The sequence below is a fragment of the Pristiophorus japonicus genome, chromosome 3 (genome assembly GCF_044704955.1).
Source record: "Pristiophorus japonicus isolate sPriJap1 chromosome 3, sPriJap1.hap1, whole genome shotgun sequence".
NCBI classification, from domain to species: Eukaryota; Metazoa; Chordata; class Chondrichthyes; family Pristiophoridae; genus Pristiophorus; species Pristiophorus japonicus.
This window is the reverse complement of record NC_091979.1, coordinates 257,346,595-257,369,374: the sequence shown is the minus strand read 5'-3', so window position 1 is coordinate 257,369,374 and position 22,780 is coordinate 257,346,595. Positions and strand designations below refer to the sequence as shown.

Sequence of the window (22,780 nt, the reverse complement as noted above, 5' to 3'; positions counted from 1 at the left end):
CTTGACTTCCTTATCATTCAAAAATCTGTCTATCTCCACCTTAAATATATTCAATGACCCAGCCTCTACAGCTCTCTGGGGTAGAGAGTTCCAAAGATTCACGACCCTCTAAGAGAAGAAATTCCTCCTCATTTCTGTTTTAAATGGATGACCCCTTATTCTGAAACTATGCACCCTAGTTCTAGACTCCCCCATGAGGGAAACATCCTCTTTGCATCTACGCTGTCAAGCCCCCTCAGAATCTTACATGTTTCAATAAGATCACCTCTCATTCTTCTAAACCCCAAGGAGTTTCTCACCACTCTTTGGGTAAAGAAGTTTCTTCTGAATTCCCTATTGGATTTCTTGGTGACTATCTTATATTGATGGCCTCTAGTTATGCTCTTCCCCACACGTGCAAACATTCTCTCTGTATTCACTCTATCAAAACCCTTCATAATTTTCAAGACCTTTATTAGATCACCCCTCAGCCTTATTTTTTCCAACAGAAAAAGAGACAGAGTCTGCTCATCCTTTCCTCATATGTATACCCTCGCATTTCTGGTATCATCCTTGTAAATGTTCTCTGCATTCTCTCCAGTGCCTCTCTATCCTTTTTATAATATGCTGACCAGAACTGCACGCAGTACTCTAAGCATGGTCTAACCAAGGTTTGATATTTCAATTCTATCCCTCTAGAAATAAACCCAAGTGCTTGGTTTACTTTTTTTTGCCTTGCTAACCAGAGTCGCAACTTTTAATGATGTGTGTATTTGTACTCCGAGAACCCTTTGTTCCTCTACTCCACCTAGATTTACACCCTCCAAGTAATAAGTGACTTCCCTATTCTTCCTACCAAAATGTGCTGACTCACAATTATCTGTGTTGAACTTCATTTGCCAATTATATACCCATTCTGCAAGTTTATTAATGTCCTCATTTGTTCATCAGTTCATTAATCTTCTGATCTGAAGTACAAAGACAAAATGGTAAAGTCTCCTGTTAGGTATAAATAGATTAGACTCTTGCTGTTAGTATTAATAAAATATGTTAGAATTGCTGAAAGGGATTCAGAATTGGGATAATAAATAAAGTTAATGATAATGCTAATGCATTCTTCCTGTATTTTAACAGGGAAAGAGTAGTTAGAATTCTAAAAGATAAAAGTGAACTGAAGCATTTACAAAATAAATTTCATCAAGAAATTGAGAATTTAAAGAAAATGATTTTACAAGATAATTAACATGTCTTTTTCATGAATTACAGGTACAATTTGCCAAAAATATATATGGACTCATTGTACCAAACTTTGGAGTTGGTTTTGCCATAGGTGAGAAAACATTTGTTTGCAAGACGATAACTTAACATCCATAGGGAAACATATGGAACATCATCTTGAGCGAGAGGATATTGTCTACTAAAGTTAAGATCAGCCCCAATCACCAATTAATCAATCTTCAACATAAATTAGAAAAGAAATCTTGCAAAGTATCTCAGGGTACAGATTTACTGATAGGGTCACATTGATGTGAAGTGGTTTTGTGTCCACATCAATGCAAAAGTAACAGTAAAAGAGACTAACAAGCCCACTAAGCCATCTTGAGTTTGCACCATGCAATACAACTTCAGTCTTAGGGTGCTGTTATATTAAAGATATGGGCCTTAGACCAGTACCTATAGGGTGCAGTGTGTATCTGGCAGCATAATTTTAATGGATTACTGTAAGCGCGAATGTTTTCTGGAAGAATCACTCGTCACTCTGGGTCGGTTTCATACATCAAAACAGTTTTTATTACGCCGGCGGGGAGGAAATCTCTGATCCAACTCCAGGCACTCTACTCCACCGAACAAAGGATTTCATGGATATTTATATGTTTTACAACAGTTTACTACAGCTACTTCAGCCCATTTCGGCTGGACATATCCAATCACATTGATTATAGATTGCATATAGGTTTACCTAGGCCAATCAAATTGCCTCCCTAGTGAGTATGTGTCTGCGTGATTACTTCGTGCTCAGCTCGGGGTTGCTCAGGGTCTTGTGATGTTTTCCAGGCCCCTTTCTTATCTACTATTTTTGGATTCTATGGAGCACGGCCTCCTTATCTTAATCCTGTTTATAGGAGTACCATGGTACACCCTTCCACCACGACATCTTGCCTGGGGCCTGGAGGTTGCTGATAGAAGACATCTGTTGAACAAGCTCTTTCTGTATGTTCCTGTGTAAGGAGAAGCAACCATCAGCGAGCTAGGAATGTGGCCATGTGTGTTAGCTAAGTTCCCCTGATGCATTGCAGTTTTCTCTATTAGCCATTTTGTACATATATATTATACGTTTCGCAGGTGCCTTTGACTTAGGAAATGCCCGTCAACAATCCCCCCGTTCGGTAAGAAGACTAGTCCTAGTCTTCCTTTAACTGACACCACTTGTCATTGTACATTTTTTTTTATATATATATATATATATCCGGTACTCCCTGCCTCAACGTGCTAGCCAGTCACGTGGTTTCGGGAGTCCCGGGGTTTCGGGAGTCCCGGTTGTTTAGATCAAATTGATGTAATTCAAATTACCCTGCCCTTCAGATAGGTTGATCTCTTTGTCGATTTGAGCCCTGGCCCTAATTCTCGTGTCGTGCATATTTTTTGCATGATCGGCAGGCCATAACATCCCATGTTACTGCCAGTATCAGCTGTATCCCTACCTGTACGTGAGATATTATTCAGATCCAGGGATGGATGTTTACATTCATTCCCCAGTCCCAGATCCTTCTCCAACAGCTCTGATCCTGTAACTCTGTTTCGGTATCCTTTTTCAATATTTTGACCCTTGTCTGGAGTTGGTGGTAGAGTTTGACAGACTGGCCTACTCGGAGTCTTAGTTCCCTTAGCACTTCAGCTAAATGTGGGATAGGGGCCTGATCGGGGTCGTCATAGTCCTACAGGTGATCATGGAGCTGATCGGTCACGTTAATAATCTCGGTACCTCGACGTCTAACCTGGGTGATGTGGACTTGTCCAATGGCTACGGGTCGTAGAGGTGTAAAGCAAAAGTTTGGCTGTGGGATCTGGCATTGCAGGCCATTGTACTGATAAGAGCGCTCCATGGTAGAAATGTAGTACTTCCCCTTTCCTCCGTATCCTGCCCTGGCAAAATGTGTGTGGGCAGGTACTATTTCCAATACGCGCCCATCGGTCTGGTTGAACCCAGTTCTCCCTGTCCCACTGGGTGCGGGCACACCGTAATGTCACCCTTCAGCTTGCATCCCGTTAGGGAGATTCCATAAAGTGTATTGTCCCTGCGGATAGCAGAGACTGCGGTCAGATAGTAACGGAGGGAGGTGTTCTTCCGCACGATCCCGATATTCTCCAGCTGATAAAGGGGAAATGGTCCTGAGTCTGGTGTGGCTATCGGTATTATCAGGACTATTCCTACCCTGGTGGCCTTGCCCATCGGGCAACTTGGGATTACCAGGTATACTCTGGTCAATCCTTTCAAAGTGCAGTTATCCAGTGCCCCCCTTTGTCTGGCCAGCTGGGCTAGCTGTGAACTTTCAATCCAGTCCGGCACCTCCCCGCTTTGGATCTGATCGAGGTTGTGCCGTATTTGTCCCACCATCCACAAGCCATAAGCATGGCAGAGTTGTCCCTGCCTTAGTTTCCCGACATCTTCCTTTTCTCTTGTCAATAAGGCGATTAATTGTTTTGAGATGTGTCTCGATTATCGAAATTCCATCGAGCTGTATTTCCATGCCTTCCCTTCCTAGGTCGGCTTGGTCTTTCTGATTCTGCTCTGCCCGCTCCAATAGTTCTTTCATCACCCCTTTAAGCTGTTCCACTTTTTCATTCAACCCTTGTATATCCAGTGAGTTTACTATGGAAGCTCCGGTATTAAAACCGGTAGCAGCATCATTAACTATTCCTCTCTTATTCCTATGCACCTGCTCTTGTCCTCGGAACCTACTGGCACCCATGGCATCAGCAGCTTGCTGCATTACAACCTTACTTAATATACGATACATATTTCTTGCCTGCTCCGTACAATATTCCGGCATTTGTATGCCTGAGATATTGATCAGAGCCGGCACAATTTCATGCTTAACATTATGCGTTAAAATAAGTTCTGTCCTTGCTCCAGTCTTTGGCTGCTGGGATGCATATTCCATCAGTTAAATTAAACAAAGCCCCACAGTTCATGTAGTTGTGTTTTTCCTGCGTGTGCTCTATCTCACGTAGTCCATCTGTATTATCCAGTGCTTGCGTGGGTCTTAAGGTTCCCAGTATCATGAGTCCCCAGAGTCGAAGTAGCCGCTGCGGTCCCATCTCGGTGAGTGTTTTATCTGCAAATTTTAAACAGATAGCCTGGTCATCATCAGGTATTAGGTTCTGGTCCACTTGTGTCGCGGTCACTCTGTGGAATCGGAGGTAAAGGTTAGGTTATCCATATTCTTCATAATCGTACCATCTCTATCACTTCATATCCCTGTCTGGGCTGCTGTCGGTTTTGCATTTGAGCCTGCTGTGCTCGAGCCTATATGATGACCCATCTAAATATTATCCAAACTCCAATCAACACCAATGCCACCACTATTCCTTCAAACATCCCAGTCTGCTTTACAGGTAGGTTGGGTTTGTGGACTACACCTACCCACCGTGGGGTACATTGACTCTATTGAGATAGATGATGATGCTATGGCTGCGCACTGCACTATCTGTCTGGTCCCATTTTTAAAAATCTCTTCCAGCCTGTTTATCTTAGCTTTTAATTCTTGACCAGCTAGTTCTGTTTTATTTTTATTCTGACTCTCCCACCATTTTCTCTGTCTGTCAGATGAGTCTTTATTTTATTAAGAAATTCAAATTAGTAAGGTCCAGTGTAAAACAGCTGTCAATGGTTTGTAAGAAGGCCTGATGTCATTACGTGACTTCGCGTAATCATCCAAATCTTTGTGCCTTCAAAACTTGCTTGGAAATTAGAAATCCGTTAAAACAGCAGAAATCATTAGTAAAGTGGTCATAATAAAAATCTTCTCATTGGGAAAGACAGCGTTTTAGATTAAACTCCAAATTTTCTAAAATTCTAATTCAAGTACTTGCCAAAGATTTTTTTAAAAATTGATTTAAAACGAGACCACACATTTTTAATAACTATTTTGTTTACTGAAATCCAATTTTCACAGAAGCTGTATGTATACATGCCAACATTTTTAGATTTTTTTACGGTCCTGTTCACTGGGCAAATCTTGTGTTTTATTTCTCTCTCGGCACAAAATCTAAACTCCCGTGCCAGTTCCATTTTCTATAAGAATTTTAAAATTCAGTAAGATTTTCTAATTCCCAGTTTTTTCTTTCTGTGCTGAGTTCGCATAGCTTAGATCTTTTCTCCTCGTTATTTTCAAAATGCTCCTGCTTGTTTAGACTGTTCGGGACTTTTCTTGATAAACAACGTCCATTTTGGAAATTTTTTCAAACTGCAGTGAAACTTTCTCGTAATTTAAAATCATTATCAATGTAGAGTGTCTTTTACTTCCTCCAATTTTTTTTCCCTTCCTTTTCCCAATTAAACCAATATCTTTTTCACAGCCAATATCAACTAGTATTTAGTAAGTTATGTCTTTTTCCATCGCAAACACACTTTTTTTTCAGCACTTATTTAGTACGTTACGTCTTTTTTTTTCCAAACCTTTTAGTTTTATTTCTTTTTTTTTTTAAAAAAGAGATCAGATTTAACTTATTGTTTTAAATGTATCACATTTTGTTGTGCCTTTTCTTAATGAGTGGTACTTGAAACCTTAACAAAATTAACTCTTCACTGTTCCCATCCGAATTTCTGCTCCCCTTTTGTAAAATTTGTATTTATTGTTGAATTACAAAATGTCAAATATGGTAATACTGTTTTTTTGTGCCTAACTTCTGTTTTAGAAGCTAATCAAAAACTTTAATCTTTTACTCTGTAACTTCAATTTTGTGATACAGTATCTCATAAATTAAATTTTTTTTTAAGCTTCAGCTTCTGACACAGTATATGTACTTTTATTAAAAAGGCTTCCAAACCCAAAGATTTTCCAATACAACCAAAATGTTTATCAATGAGAATCACCTGAAATATCTCAAAATCCCAATTCAAATATTGTACTGCCAATCTTTTATTTAAAAATCTCTTTACTGAGCTAGAAGCTTTCGCGTCAAGGTTTTACACAAAGGAAAATGGGAACGTACTTCCCCAGCCTGCAGCCTCGAGAGAGACCCCCACAGGCTTTTTTTTTTAAAAAGGCATTGCAGCTTCCCTTCTCTGTTCTTTATCTCATTCCTGGACTAAATTTATTGTCTTTCAACCCAATGTAATCAATGATTGCGTGTTTTCTTTTGACAAGAAAGTGAGCGTGTTGAATTTTTTTTTTTTTTTTTTTTTAAAAGAAAAACCAACAGGACCACGCATTTTTTATCTTTTGCTCAACAAACCTATCCTTTGTGCATTTCCTAGCTCTGTAACTTATCCGAATAAATCCACAACTGCATTTGTAACTTAAAATGTAGTTCAATTCTAGGTTCACACTTTCTTAAAACTTCTCTGTCTGAGAAAGTGGGTGGAGCCAAAACAAATAGACAGCTCCACCACTTTACCAAACAGGCTTTCAGACACATGAAAAATTCATTAATTCCCACCTCAAATATTCCAGTGTCAAAAATCACACAAGCATTCTTCATTCAAAGACAGACATTCACAAAAGTTTATTTTCATTCAACAAAGTTTATTCTTTGGCCAGCTCTATTCTTGGATCCATACTTCACTTAAGATAGTCACTATCTTTTTTTAAAATTTCTTACATATTGATTTACTTCCTCTGTTAATTTTACGTGGGCTCGAAGAATCAGAACCCAGGCCTTTTCTATTACTTTCTTTTGTTTCTCCGCCACGGCAGGTAAGGGACCCTTCAGGCCCCCACTAGAGTTCTGTTGTTACTTTGGCCATATTGGGTATGATTAGCTCGTTAGGAATCTTACTCTCAGAGGTCTGCTTTTTCCCAGCGCAACTTGTAGTAGATCGTCTCTAGCTACTGTCAGGTCACAAGTCTGTTATTACACAAACTTATACAATTCTTAAAGCACCTTTAAGCAATTCCCACAGTGCCCCATGCCTCCTTAATGACTACCTACCACCGTTTTGCTTGTTGGTCCGACCCTTCTCGCAGGTTGGATATTGCGTCGGCCTCTGGACACCACCTGGTCCCTTCCCCCTGGGATCGACTGCCAATTCCCTTACTGGGTCCAGGAGGTGTCGCTCAGTCTCACGATCCTATGGTCTTATGATCCTATGGTCTCAGGAAGATCTCTACGCCTACTTGATCCTGGCCGTCACGTTGGACTAAGTCCTCTTAATTCAGGCTCAGGCTAGGTGTGTGAGATACTGGACCATCCATCCATCCATGTCGATCAACCTGTGCGTTCACCTCCAGCACCCCGCTATTTTATTCAGACATACTCACCCGGACTCTCCAGGGGTGTCCCCAACGGCCTCTGCAATATCCCGTTCGTGACGTCACTGTAAGCGCGAATGTTTTCTGGAAGAATCACTCGTCACTCTGGGTTGGTTCCATACATCAAAACGGTTTTTATTACGCCGGCGGAGAGGAAGTCTCTGGTCCAACTCCAGGCACTCCACTCCACCGAACAAAGGATTTCATGGATATTTATATGTTTTACAGCAGTTTACTACAGCTACTTCAGCCCATTTCGGCTGGACATATCCAATCACATTGATTATAGATTACATATAGGTTTACCTAGGCCAATCAAATTGCCCCCCTAGTGAGTATGTGTCTGCGTGATCACTTCGTGCTCAGTTCGGGGTTGCTCAGGGTCTTTTGATGTTTTCCAGGCCCCTTTCTTATCTACTATCTTTGGATTCTATGGAGCACGGCCTCCTTATCTTAATCCTGTTTATAGGAGTACCATGGTACACCCTTCCACCACGACATCTTGCCTGGGGCCTGGAGGTTGCTGATAGAAGACATCTGTTGAACAAGCTCTTTCTGTGTGTTCCTGTGTAAGGAGAAGCAACCATCAGCGAGCTAGGAATGTGGCCATGTGTGTTAGCTAAGTTCCCCTGATGCATTGCAGTTTTCTCTATTAGCCATTTTGTACATACATATTATACGTTTCGCAGGTGCCTTTGCCTTAGGAAATGCCCGTCAACAATTACCATCATAATTACAATTGGAAGATCTTTGCCAATTACGAGATATATTTCAAGAGAGGAAAGTATTTAAGTGATATGATTGAGAAATTGGAAGGTGGGGTTGATATGTGTAAAAGGAACAGGCTTGTTAGGCTGAATGGGCTTTTCTGTTCCTAAAAATGCTTAGCTCAGTATATCAATACCTTAACATTGCAGGATATATTTTTCTCTTAATGCCATGAAAAATCAGTTTGAGGAAAACATGCACTTTTTAAGTAATTAACCAAAGACATAAGGTTTCCATTTCAGCAGTCTGCGTGAATTGAGACCAAAGTCCCAAAGGTAAGAGAACAGTGTTCCAACCCATTGCACCATCAAGTTCCGACTATACACACATTTCCTGTTCAGTCATGCTCTCCTAGACCAGTGGGATAGTTTAATAATAAAATAAGTGCTGGAATAGAATTTTAAACTTTAGTTTATTGGTTCGACAACTGGCATGAATTATGTTAAAACACATCATTTGAATCATCTGGAATTAATTCATAATAGCATAAATATTTTACCATGCAAGACACAAAAAATACATCAATGCAAGTGTCATTATTATGATGCTTTCATGTCTATGCATCTGAATATTAACCCCATGTTTAAAATGAAAAACTACCAATAGAAAAAAATTAGCTTGGCACAACCCTAAACTTCAATAAATACAGAAAATGCTGCCAATTCTCAGCAGGTCAGGCAGCATCTGTGGAAAGAGAAACAGAATTAATGTTTCTTCAGGTTTGCTCTCGTCTCTGTATAATCATCAATCAGGCAGATAAGTACCTGTTTGTAATCCTGAAATATGACATTTTCAGCATGTTACTGTGTCTATTTTAATAATCTTTCAATTTTATTCGCAATGTCTTTAAAAAAAAAGTACATTGAGCTATTTGAGTATTTATTGTTTACAGTTAACTTGCCTTTTCTGAGCTGCCATCTTTAATCGATGTATTGTTCTTTTTAGGAATGGTGGATTCCTCTATGATGCCTATTATGGGTTACCTAGTAGACTTGCGTCATGTCTCTGTGTATGGAAGTGTTTACGCAATTGCAGATGTGGCATTTTGCATGGGGTTTGCAATAGGTAAGTTTATACAACACTCTGTTGGGAATCAAAAGATAAAATTATTTAAAACTTATTTGGAAGATAACAAATGAAAGGGCTTGCATTCATTTAGCACTTTTCAAGTCCTCAGTGATATGTATTGTACTTAAGTGTTATTCATTGAACACTAGAGGGCCCCTGATGGGAGCAAGCCTTGCAGCAATGAACCTCCAGGGTCTTCTCTTATATTGAATGTTATATCCAGAATGTCCCAAAAGGTCTGAAATAAAAGCAGCCATTACATTGCCACACCAATTGAAGGTTTATTGAACTTCAATGTAAGCAAATGTGTGGTCATCCACTTTTGGACCTAAAAAGGATAGAACAGGGTGCTTTCTAAATGGTGAGAAGCTAAAAACAGTGGATGTCCAAAGAGACTTGGGAGTTCAGGTACATAAATCATTAAAATGTCATAGACAGGTACAGAAAATAATCAACAAGTCCAATGGAATGCTTGCCTTTATATCTAGAGGACGATAGTACAAGGGGGTAGAAGTTGTGGCTGTATAAAACCCTGGTTAGACCACAGCTGAAGTACTGTGAGCAGTTCTGGGCACCACATCTCAGGAAGGACATATTGGCCTTGGAGGGAGTGCAGTGTAGGTTTACCAGAATGATACCTGGACTTCACAGGTTAAATTACGAGAAGGGATTACACAAATTAGAGCTGTATTCCATAGAATTTAGAAGGTTGAGGGATGATCTGATCAAAGTTTTCAGGATATTAAGGGGAACAAATAGAGCAGATAGAGAGAAACTATGTCTGCTGGTTGGGGAGTCTAAGACTAGGGTGCATAGTCTAAAAGGTTAGAGCCAGACCTTTCAGGAGTGAAATTAGGAAACACCTCTACACACAAAGGGTGGTAGAAGTTTGGAACTCTGTTCCACAAACGGCAATTGATGCAATTGTTAATTTTAAATCGGAGATTGATAGCCTTCTGTTAGCCAAAGGTATTGAGGACTATAGGTCAAAGGTATATGGAATTAGGTTGCAGATCAGCCATGATCTCATTGAATGGCAGAACAGGCTTGTGGGGCTGAATGGCCTACTCCTGTTTCTATGTTCCTATCCTAAACACTTTACAGCAAAAGGGTTACTTCTGAAGTGTAGTTGCTGTTGTTTAAGGCAAATGCCGCAGACAATTTGTGCGCAGCATTCAGCACTAAAGTAAATGACCAGGTAATCTGTTTTGGTGATGTTGGTTGAGGGATAACTGTGATCCAGGTACCTCTCTAATAATGCAAAACAAGCTTGCTTGAAAATGTTACAATATTGACATTGCTCCTGTTGGAGAAAGGTTGGTGCATGGATATCCACATTGATTGGAAGTTCATACTCAGATGTGGTGTTTATTGAAGGACACAATATACAAACCAATCATCCATTATATGCTAAGCACTCAAGTGTCCAAAAGACACATTTGCCGACAAGCCTGAAATGTTCAAGTCATGGCTTTGTATATGGGAGAAGATATGACCGAAAGACAACAACTAATCAAAAGAAAATATATAGCATCCAACATATATGTCTTTGATCAACGGTCCAAGTCTGGACATTGTTGCACAATTTCCCATCCCTCTTCAAATCAGCATAACTATTGCAAACCGAACAAGTATGTGATTACCACCTATTCTAGAATTCTGTGTGCCCTCCCCATCTTGTTTTTACTTTTCATCATTAGTAACAATGCACAACCTACCTACATCTTGAAAATGTGTTCTTTAGATTATTACATTAGGTCACGTCCCGAGAGCCTTCATTATTCTTAAATGTTCAAAAGAACAACTTAACTTTTTGAGCATTAGTCAGTTGCGGAAAATAATACCTTGTCTATTGTGTCAAAGGGGAGATTAATTTTAAGAGGGTTGGGTTGGGGCGGGGGGAAAGTGTGTAACCTTCATAAATGCAGTGAATTTAGATCATTCAGAACTAAGCCCACTTATTTGACGGGTTTTGTTTCAAATTAAGTAGATGCAGAGCTCCAACCAGCAGCTCAATACCTTATTCACAGTTGTGTAAAAAAATGTCGGCAATATAAGCATCTCCGTCTTCGGTGGTGATTTTAACCCTACCTATTCAGTGGAAACTGAGGGGGGGGTGGAAGCAGTTAAAATGACCCGAATTACTTACCCGGCCTGGAGCAGCCTGTATCCCACCATCTACGATTTTACCTTGCTCTCTGGGGACACAGACCCAAAGGCAACGGTGCCCTTCTCTACAGATATATGTGGGATCTCAATATCATCTGGACCCAACTGCAATTTTAACACAAGCCTGTGTGGGGAAGCAGCTCAGGCTAACCCGGGACAGAAAAGGATCAGCCCCAGAAGAGACCGAATAAGGCAAGTGTTTTTCTTTCCTGTGTTGGACTAGGAGGAGCAGGAGTGCTCTTCCAGGCCTCACAAGATAAAGCTTAGACAACCCCTGTCCAGGATTCTTTTCCCTCTTTCCAAAAACAAGAGCCCCACGAAATGCCCTTGCAACCCAATCCCGCCATCTACCTTGTGCCTGTGCATGGTCTGCGGGACTTCCCGCCTGATCCGGGCAGGAAGTTGACCAATGGGACATTCATTCCCTGCTCCACCACCGTGCACCGTGGCTGCAATGTGTACCATCTACAAGGAGGCTTCTTTGGCAGCATCTCCCAAACCCGCGACCTCTACCACCTAGAAGGACAAGGGCAGCAGGCGCATGGGAGCACCACCACCTGCAAATTCCCTTCTGAGTTACACACCATCCTAACTTGGCATTATATTGCCGTTCCTTCATCGTCGCTGGGTCAAAATCCTGGAACTCCCTCTCTCCCTATCAGCACTGTTGGGAGTTCCTTCACCACAAGGGCTGCAGCAGCTCAAGAAGGCGGTTCACCACCACCTTCTCAAGAGCAATTAGGGATGGGCAATAAATGCTGGTCTTGCCGGCAATGCCCACATCCTGGAACAAATTTTTAAAAAAGAAATAAATTGAGGTCTGGCCGTTAAAATCAGCCGAGTCGCATTCTTGGGGCAGGAATTTAACTTTCCAGTGCGGGCTCCCACCACCATGTAGTTTTGTGACTTTTGTTGACTTTCTGCATGGTGGCTCTGGTGCTGTGGAGTAATTGTTAGAAGATAGCGATGTTGATTGGAGCTGCCCTCCCACCAGTTCATGAAATAATTGAACAGCCTGCATCAATGGAATAGAGAAATAGAATGGCTGGAGCCAAATTGGAATTTCCCTAACCATTTCATAAAGATGTATGTATACAGTATGAGAAGTTTATCAATAGCGCTATAGTTGTGACATGCGGTGGATTTCAGAAGATTAAATGAGTTGTCCAAATAATTTTATTTGACTATTGGCAGAAAGTTAAGGTGCCTTATGCTTCTATGTTGCAATATATCACTATGATATTATCGGTGTGTTACAAAGATTGTATTCAATGTAGTTATTTTGACTTTGAGCAAAGGTGTAAAGCGGCCAATATTAAATTACCTGCCCATTATACTCAATGCCCGATTCTTCCCTTCCATTGACTACCATAAACGAGATAAGATACCGAAAAACCTATTTATATTAGTGTGCTTCCAGTATCTTGTGCCGTCAGGTCTCATATTCCATTCATGTGTGGACTGAGTTTGCAGTTCAGTGTACAGGATACAGTTTTGACATTGTTTTCCTGCATGGACCTTCCTCTGATATCGGTGAGGTCTGCAGTGAGAACAATGAAGTAGTCAGTGTAACTTTGTAGTAACTAATGGGTACTAGTTAAGAGAATAATGTTAGACTGGGGTGGAGGACCAGGAATCAGTGCTGACCTCTAATCAACACAAAACATCCTCAGTTCGAAAACATAATGCAAATTGGTCAAATTTTCAGATAACACTAAACTAATGAGCAGTCAAGACTGATAAAGAAGCCACAAAACTACAGAAGGATGTGCACTTGAAGTGCCGTAAACTGCAGGGCTACGGACCAAGAGCTGGAAAGTGGGTTTAAGCTGGATAGCTCTTTGTTGGCCGGCGCGGACATGATGGGCCAAAATGGCCTCCTTCCGTGCTGTAAATGTCTACAATTCGATGAGAAGGAAATAGGAATATTTGCTAGTGGGCAAAATTATGGTAGATTGCATTCAATACAGTTAAGTGCAACATGTTCGACATTGGAAGAAAAAATAATAAATGGGGTCAAACTGGCTAGGGGAGTGATAATAGATTCAACACTAACAGTGTTCTGTCATTGTAGAGCAATAATTAACAAAACAAACAGAATAGTGAGCTATATTGCCCAATCAGTAAAATGCAAGTCTGGGGCTATTGTGGCTCTCATATATAGTTTTAGTTAAGCACCCATGAGCTGCATTCAGTCCTAATCCTCGAAGTTCAAAAAGAACATCCCAGCCCTAGGAGTAATGCAGAGAGTCCACAAGGCCAACTGCTAGAATCGAAGAACCGAGTTAGGAGGAAAGGTTAGCAGAAGTCGGACCCCTCAGTCTCGAAAGGAAATTAGTGAAACCTGAGGAGAATAGAAAGATTAATCCTGAGCACTATTTCAATTTGTAGAACAGGGGGACATAGACACAAACAGCAAAAGGCAAATTCAGGGCTAATGGCAGGAGGGAACACCCTGCAATGTAGCCACTCACCTTAAATTTTCGCCATCCCTTGAAATTTTGTTTATGCTCTATTTTCCACCCTCACCACTCGTATAACTAGATTGGTGTGTAATGATACAAATAAGCTGACCCAGGAAATTTGAATGATAATAACAGATTATCAGTCAGGCAGATTTAGCACCATTTCTAAACTTTTTATACATGACTTACGCACGATGACGCAATGTTTACCTCGAAGTGGAGTAAGACTACCTGGCCTGTAACTTCATATCTTACCCCTTTCACCTTTTTTGAAAAAGGTGTAACATTGGACACACTTCAGTTCTTTGGCACAATACCTGTTGCCAAAGATTTTTGGATAGTCTCTGTGTCTTCTCTTTGTTGTTAATGATTACTGCTTGTGAATGATAATTATGACAAAATCATGAAGTGCACAGACAGTCATCGCTAGCACAAAAAACAAACTATAATACGTTCCCATAAATTGAAAGAATGTAATATTTATGTTAATGGACAACTGGAAGTGAGTTCAATTCTACAACCTGATCTTGGTTCAGATTATGATTGTAAATCAAAAGCTCACTCCGACATGCTAAACCTGTGCTAAACAAATAGAATGGCTCTTGGTAAATACTATCCAAACATTTTCATCTGAACTACATGTACAATTCAACATGTTATAAAAACATTACTCTGTTTAGTTTTGGTCATTTTTCTATTGTGTGTTTCATATTTTAATTCTGCAAGTCAAAGACACACCCTGGAGAGCAGACACCTTTATTTTAAGAACATAAGAAATAGGAGCAGGAGTAGGCCGTACGGACCCTTGAGCCTGCTCCGCCATTTAATGCAATCATGGCTGATCCGATCATGGACTCAGGTCCACTTCCCTGTCCGCTCCCCATAACCCCTTAATCCCTTATCAGTTAAGAAGCTGTCTGTCTCTGTCTTAAATTTATTCAATGTCCTGGTTTCCATAGCTCTCTGAGGTAGTGAATTCCACAGATTTACAACTCAGAAGAAATTCCTCCCCATCTCAAATGGGCGGCCCCTTATTCTAAGATCATGCCCTCTAGTTCTAGTCTTCCCTATCAGTGGAAATATCCTCTCTGCATCCATCTTGTCAAGCCCCCTCATAATCTTATATGTTTCGATAAGAACACCTCTCATTCTTCTGAATTCCAATGAGTAGAGGCCCAACCTACTCAACCTTTCCTCATAAGTCAATTCCCTCATCTCTGGAATTAACCTTCTCTGAACTGCCTCCAAAGCAAGTAGATCCTTTCTTAAATATGTAAGCCAATACTGCATGCAGTATTCCAGGTGTGGCGTCACCAATACCCTGTATAACTGTAGTAAGACTTCCCTGCTTTTATACTCCATCCCCTTTGCAATAAAGGCCAAGATTCCATTGGCCTTCCTGATCACTTGCTATACCTGCATACTATCCTTTTGTGTTTCATGCACAAGTACCCCCAGGTCCCGCTGTACTGCAGCACTTTGCAATTTTTATCCATTTAAATAATAACTTGCTCTTTGTTTTTTTCTGCCAAAGTGCATGACCCTCACATTTTCCAACATTATACGCCATCTGCCAAATTTTTGCCCACTCACTTAGCCTTTCTATGTCCTTTTGCAGATTTTGTGTCCTCCTCACTCATTGCTTTTCCTCCCATCTTTGTATCATCAGTAAACTTGACTACATTACATTCGGTCCCTTCTTCCAAGTCGTTAATATATATTGTCAATAGTTGGGTTCCCAGCACTGATCCCTGCGGCACCCCACTAGTTACTGATTGCCAACCCGAGAATGAACAATTTATCCCGACACTCTGTTTTCTGTTAGTTAGCCAATCCTCTATCCATGCTAATATATTACCCCCAACCCTGTGAACTTTTATCTTGTGCAGTAACCTTTTATGCGGCACCTTGTCAAATGCCTTTTGGAAGTTCAAATACACCACATCCACTGGTTCCCCTTTATCCACCTTATTTTTGTGCTGTGTTCTCTTCGGTGACATGAAAATCCTGCCCAGTGAAGCTCTGACTTGCAAATGCTGTCGAAAGACTTCTCTCCCATTTTGAGTGTCACGGACAACACTGAAGAGGGAGTTCTGTACAAAATGTCTATTGTTAGGCAACCTGAGAGAGGCAACTTTTGAAGGACGATGGTGTTATTTTCAGGAGTGAGAAAGGGCTGGAATATTTTGGTGTGATTGTCAGTACAATGAGGGGATGTGGAAGTAGGGGTGCCGGTTTTTACAATGCAACTGGCACTGTGTCACATTTTAATAAATAGTTGGTGCAATTGTGCCTTCCCCATTTCTCTGTGGTGGAGCTTCACAGTCCAACATAGCGGCAATAGCTTACTCATAGGGTAAATTTCTCTTTTGAAACATTAACACAGGAGTAAAAGAAAACCAAGTCATCAATAATGAGCCGCCATGGCCCAGACTTTGCAGTGGTAATGATGGCGAACTGTCACCGTTTGGTGTCGTTACCCCTCTGAAATTGGCCGTAACTTAAGGATTTAGCACATTTGCAGACAGAATGCACAAATCCTGAAGTTGTGGTCAGTCATTCATTGCTCCACCAAAGGATGTGCTGTGGAACTCCCCATAGCGGACAATCAGTGAAATCAGTTAAACTGACAAAAACGTAAGCTTTTTGATTTAATTACAGTGTTAAACACCCCGTTAACAGTTAAGCCTTGTTGGAATAGGTGTAACTGGGATTTTAGCAGCGTATTGACTGCTCAGCAACCATTCTGATCCTGGAAAACTAATTTTATATATGTGGAATGTCAAATTTCTCCTCAGGATTGAAAATTAGAGTTCTTAAATAATTAAAAAAATAAAAATGTGTTTAGGGTATTTCAGCTCCTACCTTACCCACATGTGTATGTCCCAATCTTTATTTCACTGTAAATTTTTTTTATAAGTGAATGATAGTCAGTGCTTTTTATTTCCTGGTTTGCTGTCTGAGAATTCTTCAATATGATTGGTTGCTTAGACAGCTCGATGGATGACATCGTTGCTGCTTTATGCTAGGGATCCCCTTTTGATAGCACTAAAGTCAAGCTTACGTTTTCGCCACAGTAATCGCAAGAGATTTGTGGGCAGCTTTCTACAAGGTTAGCGGTGATCGTCGCCGTTTCATCGCTGGCCGCAAATTCTGGGCACATGAAATTTCCCTTCTATAATTAAAATTTCACAGTCATTCAATTTTATATTCAATAAATGTTCGTGGTAAAGGCCTTCAGAACACCAATGTAAAACATCACGGACTGATAAGACAAGAGTTCAATTCTTGATCTCGTCCTCAGTGCTGAGGGGAGGGGAGCAAATAGAGATCACCAGCTTCTGCGAGGGAAGCAAAGGAAGTAATCACTGATGAAAACTTATTGTCTGCTGTTCTTGTGTATCTTCTTGTGCCCAAGTTAGAACAGCATTGAGAGAAGCCTGGATCAGATGACTTACCTACCATCTCTCTTAGCTGTGGTTGATATGTGATTTTGGAGAGAAAGAGAAAAATGATTTACCCTCCAACAACAATTTTTTTTCCAAATGTGGGCTTTGCTCCAGTATGTCACAGCACCATTATATTGAAGGCCTTAGCTGAGATCTGTATCTGCTTAGAGCAGCATGGATGTCAAACTGCTGAGTTATATTGTCAGCGCCCCATTGCACTCTCATCAGGTAAAGTGGAACTTTTACACAAAGGCCGAGGTACAAATTGCAGTTCCATTTTGTAATATTGGAGACGGCCTGACAGGAAGTCAGGTCTTTGCTGACACCACAATAAAGTGCCTTTGACCCAGTTGCAGATATACTGTAGACACTGAAAGCCTGAAGCAGCCAGAACTTTGTTCTAGAGGTGATCTCAAGTGCTCCTGTGAAACAGAGTTCAAAGTGAATCCACTCAAAGTATATTGGGGATTCGTGTTGATTGGGCAGTACAATGCAAACCTGTTGACCTGATTTCTCTGGTTTAACCAGTCTTTATTCTAACCAACAACAACTTGTATTTATATAGCACCTTTAACGTAGTGAAACATCCTAAGGCGCTTCCACAAGAGCATTACGAGATCAAAACATTTGACACCGAGCCGCACAAGTAGAAATTAGGGCAGGTGACCAAAAACCTGGTCAAAGAGGTAGGTTTTAAGGAGCGCCTTGAAGGAGAGACAGAGAGGTTTAGGCAGGGAGTTCCAGAGCTTAGGGCCTAAGCAACAGAATCAGGGATGCCCAAGACAGGCAGAATTAGAGGAGCGCAGTCATCTCAGGGGCGGGTGTGGGGGGGGGGGGCGGGGAGGGGATTAAAGAGATAGGGAGAGGCAAGGCCATGGAGTGATTTGAAAACAAGGATGAGACTATTGTATTCGAGGCATTGCTTAACCGGGAGCCAATATAGGTCAGCGAGCACAGGGGTGATGGGTGAGCGGGACTAACCAGACTTACCCGATAACAGCTAAAATCACAACAAAAGACATAGATGTGAAAAGACCATGGGGACCATAGAAGCTCACCCCTCAAGTATATTAACTCTCCTATTTGTGGATTCTGATTCGATGTTGAGTAACTCACTTTAAAAAAAACGTGTGTGTGGATGTTCGACAGTTCTTCTGATCAACTAGCTGAATAATTTCTGATGTTGAAAATTTTATTATAGCTGTGAGCAGATAAATTTAAGTTTACTGGCTGCAGAATCAATTAAGAGCTGAAACTCCAATAGAAGTAATGGCGACCTTTTCATCATCACCAGAAGGAATAAAATAATTCTAGGAGCGGACGGGGAAATGGAGCCGAGTCCATGATCAGATCAGCCATGATCTTATTGAATGGCGGAGCAAGCTCGAGGGGCCTACTCCTGTTCCTATTTCTTATGTTCTTATGCTCTTATAATGTCAAATCGTGGCTCATTTACCTATATTTCCTGCAACTACAGTACATTTTAAGCAAGAGAAACAGATATTGCTTTTCCCCTATAATCAGATACCTGCATTACTTTGTGTGTTTAGTTTGAGAAAACTGTTTTTGTCTGTAAAAACCATCTCTGTACTACACTGTATAAATGGGCAATTAGAAATGATTGAAGGAATTAAAAACTGGAATGTGTTACTTGATCTCCAGTCCGTATGCACCTTGTTAACAGCGGTGTATGTCCATGTGATTTAAAACTCAGATCTAAAATACAGGGCTTCAAGCCCTGAATAAGATTAAGGTGACCACGATTGTTCATGAATAGTATAACTTGAAGGGATTTTGTATGAACCCAGTTTAACAAGAGAATGTGAGCAGTATGTTTAGTTTCTGAGATTTACATGACATTTATAGGGTTTAACACTGCACACAGGATGTATTTTGAGTTAAAAAATGCCATTTTCAATTCCTTTGAACCATTTTGGTAATTCAATTTCCTTATATTCAGCTACACAGATATAAAGAATATTTAGCAGCTGTTATGGAACAAAAACATTGTATATTTTAAAGCTTTTTTATCATTTAGTACTCAAAGGCTTAACAATGCTCCTGCTGGACTCTGTCGAATTATATTCCTACAATTGACTTTTGAGAATTTTTGTACTTATCAAGCTGACGGATGTTAGTGTTGGGGATAGCAACACTTGCCGTTTCAGGCACTCGGTATCATCAAGCAATACTAGTTCAGGTTTAGTCTTGTTCATGGCAGAGTGGATTTTAATTGTTTTTGTTGGGCAGGAAACAAGGGCAGCTGGCTGTCCTCCCATTTTACACCCAGTCAGATATCCCTTTCTGTTGACTTTCCATCGGGCGTGGTGCAAAATTGGTGGGCAATTCATTGCCACCCATTTCCTGTCAAGCGGGAACAGTTAGGGATTGAAATTCGGCTACGTCCTGTTTGGGTGCGGTAACCGAGGCAAGGCGGGACATCCTGCGCTCGACGCGGAAACCCTGTCCCGGCCACGAAATTGGGGTACCGCCCCCAAGAGGAAGTGAAGCGCAATGTCGGGGGCTCTACTTCCTCTTGGGGGCGGGGGCAGGGCACTAAGGGTGGAAATTTTCCAGCACTACATGGAACGCCGGCTAGAATCATAGGGCCTTCCCCTGCCGTTAAAGGGGAAAGCACGCTGCGAGCTCTGCAATGGGATGAAAGGCCTCCACTTAACTTCCGGCGAGCAGGGTGCCGTGGCAGCAGTCCAGCAGAGAAGCAGAGTGCCGGGCTGCAAAATCATGCTACGGATCCTGCGAAATCTGCAGCGGAAGACCTGACCAGTAAGTTGGCCATTATTCAGCATATCTGCACCGCACCTCCCCTTCCATTTTGACCTCGCGAGTGGAATGCGGCCCGGTTCACGACCCATGAAGCTGTTGCTGTCATCGCCAGCGGCAGCCTCACGGGGCGCGACTGAATATCCACTCCAGGGCAAAAATGGGTCGGTGTGCATGGCGATGACATTCGTCGCCATCGCAGTGGCCCGGGGCCACAACCAGTTTAAATCCCACGGAATTTCGCGGGAGTCGGTAGCGGCCCTGCGCGAGCAATCATTTTGCGTCCTATTAGCGCCAAACTGGAGTCGCAAACAATGCAAATTTCTCCACCTTAAAATCTTCCTCTCTACTTTGCCCCAAAGATTGCCCATCCCCAGTCTCAGACAAGCACACTGAATACACTGGTATAAGATTTCTCCACTTCCCACACTGTCTGAGCAAGATTGCCAAGTTACTGCCAAGTTGTGGCAAATGACCGACTGTTTTGCCTAATTTTTCAGTAAACATACATCAATAGAAACATGGGGACAATGAAATTTTCAAAGAAAATAGTTGTTAACCAAGAACATTTACACAGATACGATTTGGTTGCTATATAAAAGGTTCGGGCGTGATTCTTTAAGTCTATTTCTTCAGAAGAGCCATATGATTTTACAATTGGTCGACTCTAACTAACTAGGAAAGTTTTGGCAACCTGCAGTTAATGTAGATAAAAAGTAATTAGCTGGTGTCTGTTTACCAACAAAAATTAACTTTGATGTATTTGACTCAGATATATATGGAACATTTCTATGTTGAATTCTGGATTAGAAATGATAGAGGTACAATATGCATTTTTTAAATCAGATATTTAACCATTAGTATAGCAATGTTTATGCTTGGTACAAGCTGAACAGAAGGATCCATTTGGTTGGCAGCCCAAACAAGTCAGTATGAAAAGATACCAATTGGCTCAGCGATGTACCCATGTTATACGAACACCAACTAATTTGTACCTCTTTGACAATTGGTCGGTTAATTAATTAGAATTGGCAGCAGTGAATCTGCTCTGGCTAAACATGTTTTATACAGGAACGAGATGTGGCTGCTTAATCTCTCAATGGTTCTTTTGACATATGATAAATTAACTTTCATAATGCATTTTTGTTTGTTATAATTTGGTTAGAATTTTCAAATGAGGGGCAACATTTCCCTTGTATTATCTCAGACAACGTCTAGTCTGTATAATAATTACCATTCTCATGATAACATCTCTAAACTAATTAGCATACACGTTGCTCATTGCCTGTCAGACACTGAATTTTAAAGCAACACCAAAACTTACTAAACAACAGGAAAGAAGTTGCTTATGTTACAATTTCAAGAAACTCGGCAGGTTCCAATTCATCATCATCATAGGCGGTCCCTCAAACGAGGATGACTTGCTTCCACAAGAATTCACAGATGTTTCAATGGAGGACCCGATGTTCCAGTCCTGATAAACTCATCATCATAGGCAATCCCTCGAATGAGGATAACTTGCTTCCACACAAGTTCACAGATGTTCCAGTCCTGAACTCCAATTGAAGGGTGGAAGATGCCCGTGTGTAGATTTTTTTTAATGTGTAGTGACCATCGCACATCAGCCACCAGGCGGGCTTGTCAGAGCTAGGCCTTTATGCCATGGCAAGGGTTAACCAGAACGACTGGAGACCTGCTCTGCTGTATGGACCTAGTGCGCGCACATATGCAGTGTGGGCTGGCCTGGGCCCTCGGTTCTTCTGGGCCCCGTACCCTCATTTGCCGCACCTCCGCCACAATCTTTCAGCGCTCCTCTGCCATAAAACACTCGACAAATGTTGTAGACTGGTGGTTTATGGAAAATAAACCATCAAATGGCAGTGGTGCTGGTTATATAACTCAAGTGGTATATAACCAGTACTAATGTTATATGACTAATACTTGCCTGGTTGTTACCGTACTGTGTTTGCTCTAATTTATCGTGTCTTTTTCAGGGCCTTCAAGTGGCGGAGCCATTGCTAAAACAATAGGATTTCCTTGGTTAATGACGATTATCGGTATCATTGACATAGTATATGCTCCACTGTGCTTTTTCCTTCGAAGCCCGCCTGCCAAGGAAGAAAAGATGGTAAGAAAAAGCAGATCATTTATTAACCGTTACTACAGAATGCCAAAATCCTGCATGCAGTAACATTTGAATTTATTTTATTTTAGGCTATTTTGATGAATCAAAATTTCCCTGTTAAAACCAAAATGTACACAACTCAGGACCACTTTCAGAAATCCCCTGTGGTTGATGATAATGAGGAAGAGTCTGAGAGTGATGAATGATTGGAGCCATACCATGTTCTTTACAGTATATATTTTAATGTACAATAGCTAGTGTTTTGGTGAATTGTCCTTTTAAAATTTTGTCCTCAATGTAGCAACATTTAATCTTTGTTTAATCATTCCACCATTAAAGCATACCAAAGCTGTAATCTTATTTACCCAATATTAGAACTAATTAGAAATACAACAAAAAAGGTGGTTGGGGAGGGGGGGGGGGCGATAATGTTGATTAAGTAAAATTGATTGCCAGCAGCCTTATCAAATCAATGGAGATATTCCAATTTTCTATTCAGCA

General features: G+C 41.1%; 1 protein-coding gene across 1 annotated transcript in view; it reads left to right on the top strand.

Moving 5' to 3' along the window:
- Nucleotides 1-22,485, top strand: part of slc18a2 (solute carrier family 18 member 2) — an 87,275-nt gene extending 64,790 nt beyond the window's left edge. The window contains exons 12-15 of the mRNA XM_070874971.1: nucleotides 1,246-1,309; nucleotides 9,168-9,287; nucleotides 22,149-22,282; nucleotides 22,369-22,485. Coding sequence (XP_070731072.1) covers nucleotides 1,246-1,309; nucleotides 9,168-9,287; nucleotides 22,149-22,282; nucleotides 22,369-22,485 — 435 coding nt within the window. The remainder of the gene's footprint in view (nucleotides 1-1,245; nucleotides 1,310-9,167; nucleotides 9,288-22,148; nucleotides 22,283-22,368) is intronic.
- Nucleotides 22,486-22,780: the final 295 nt, after the last annotated feature.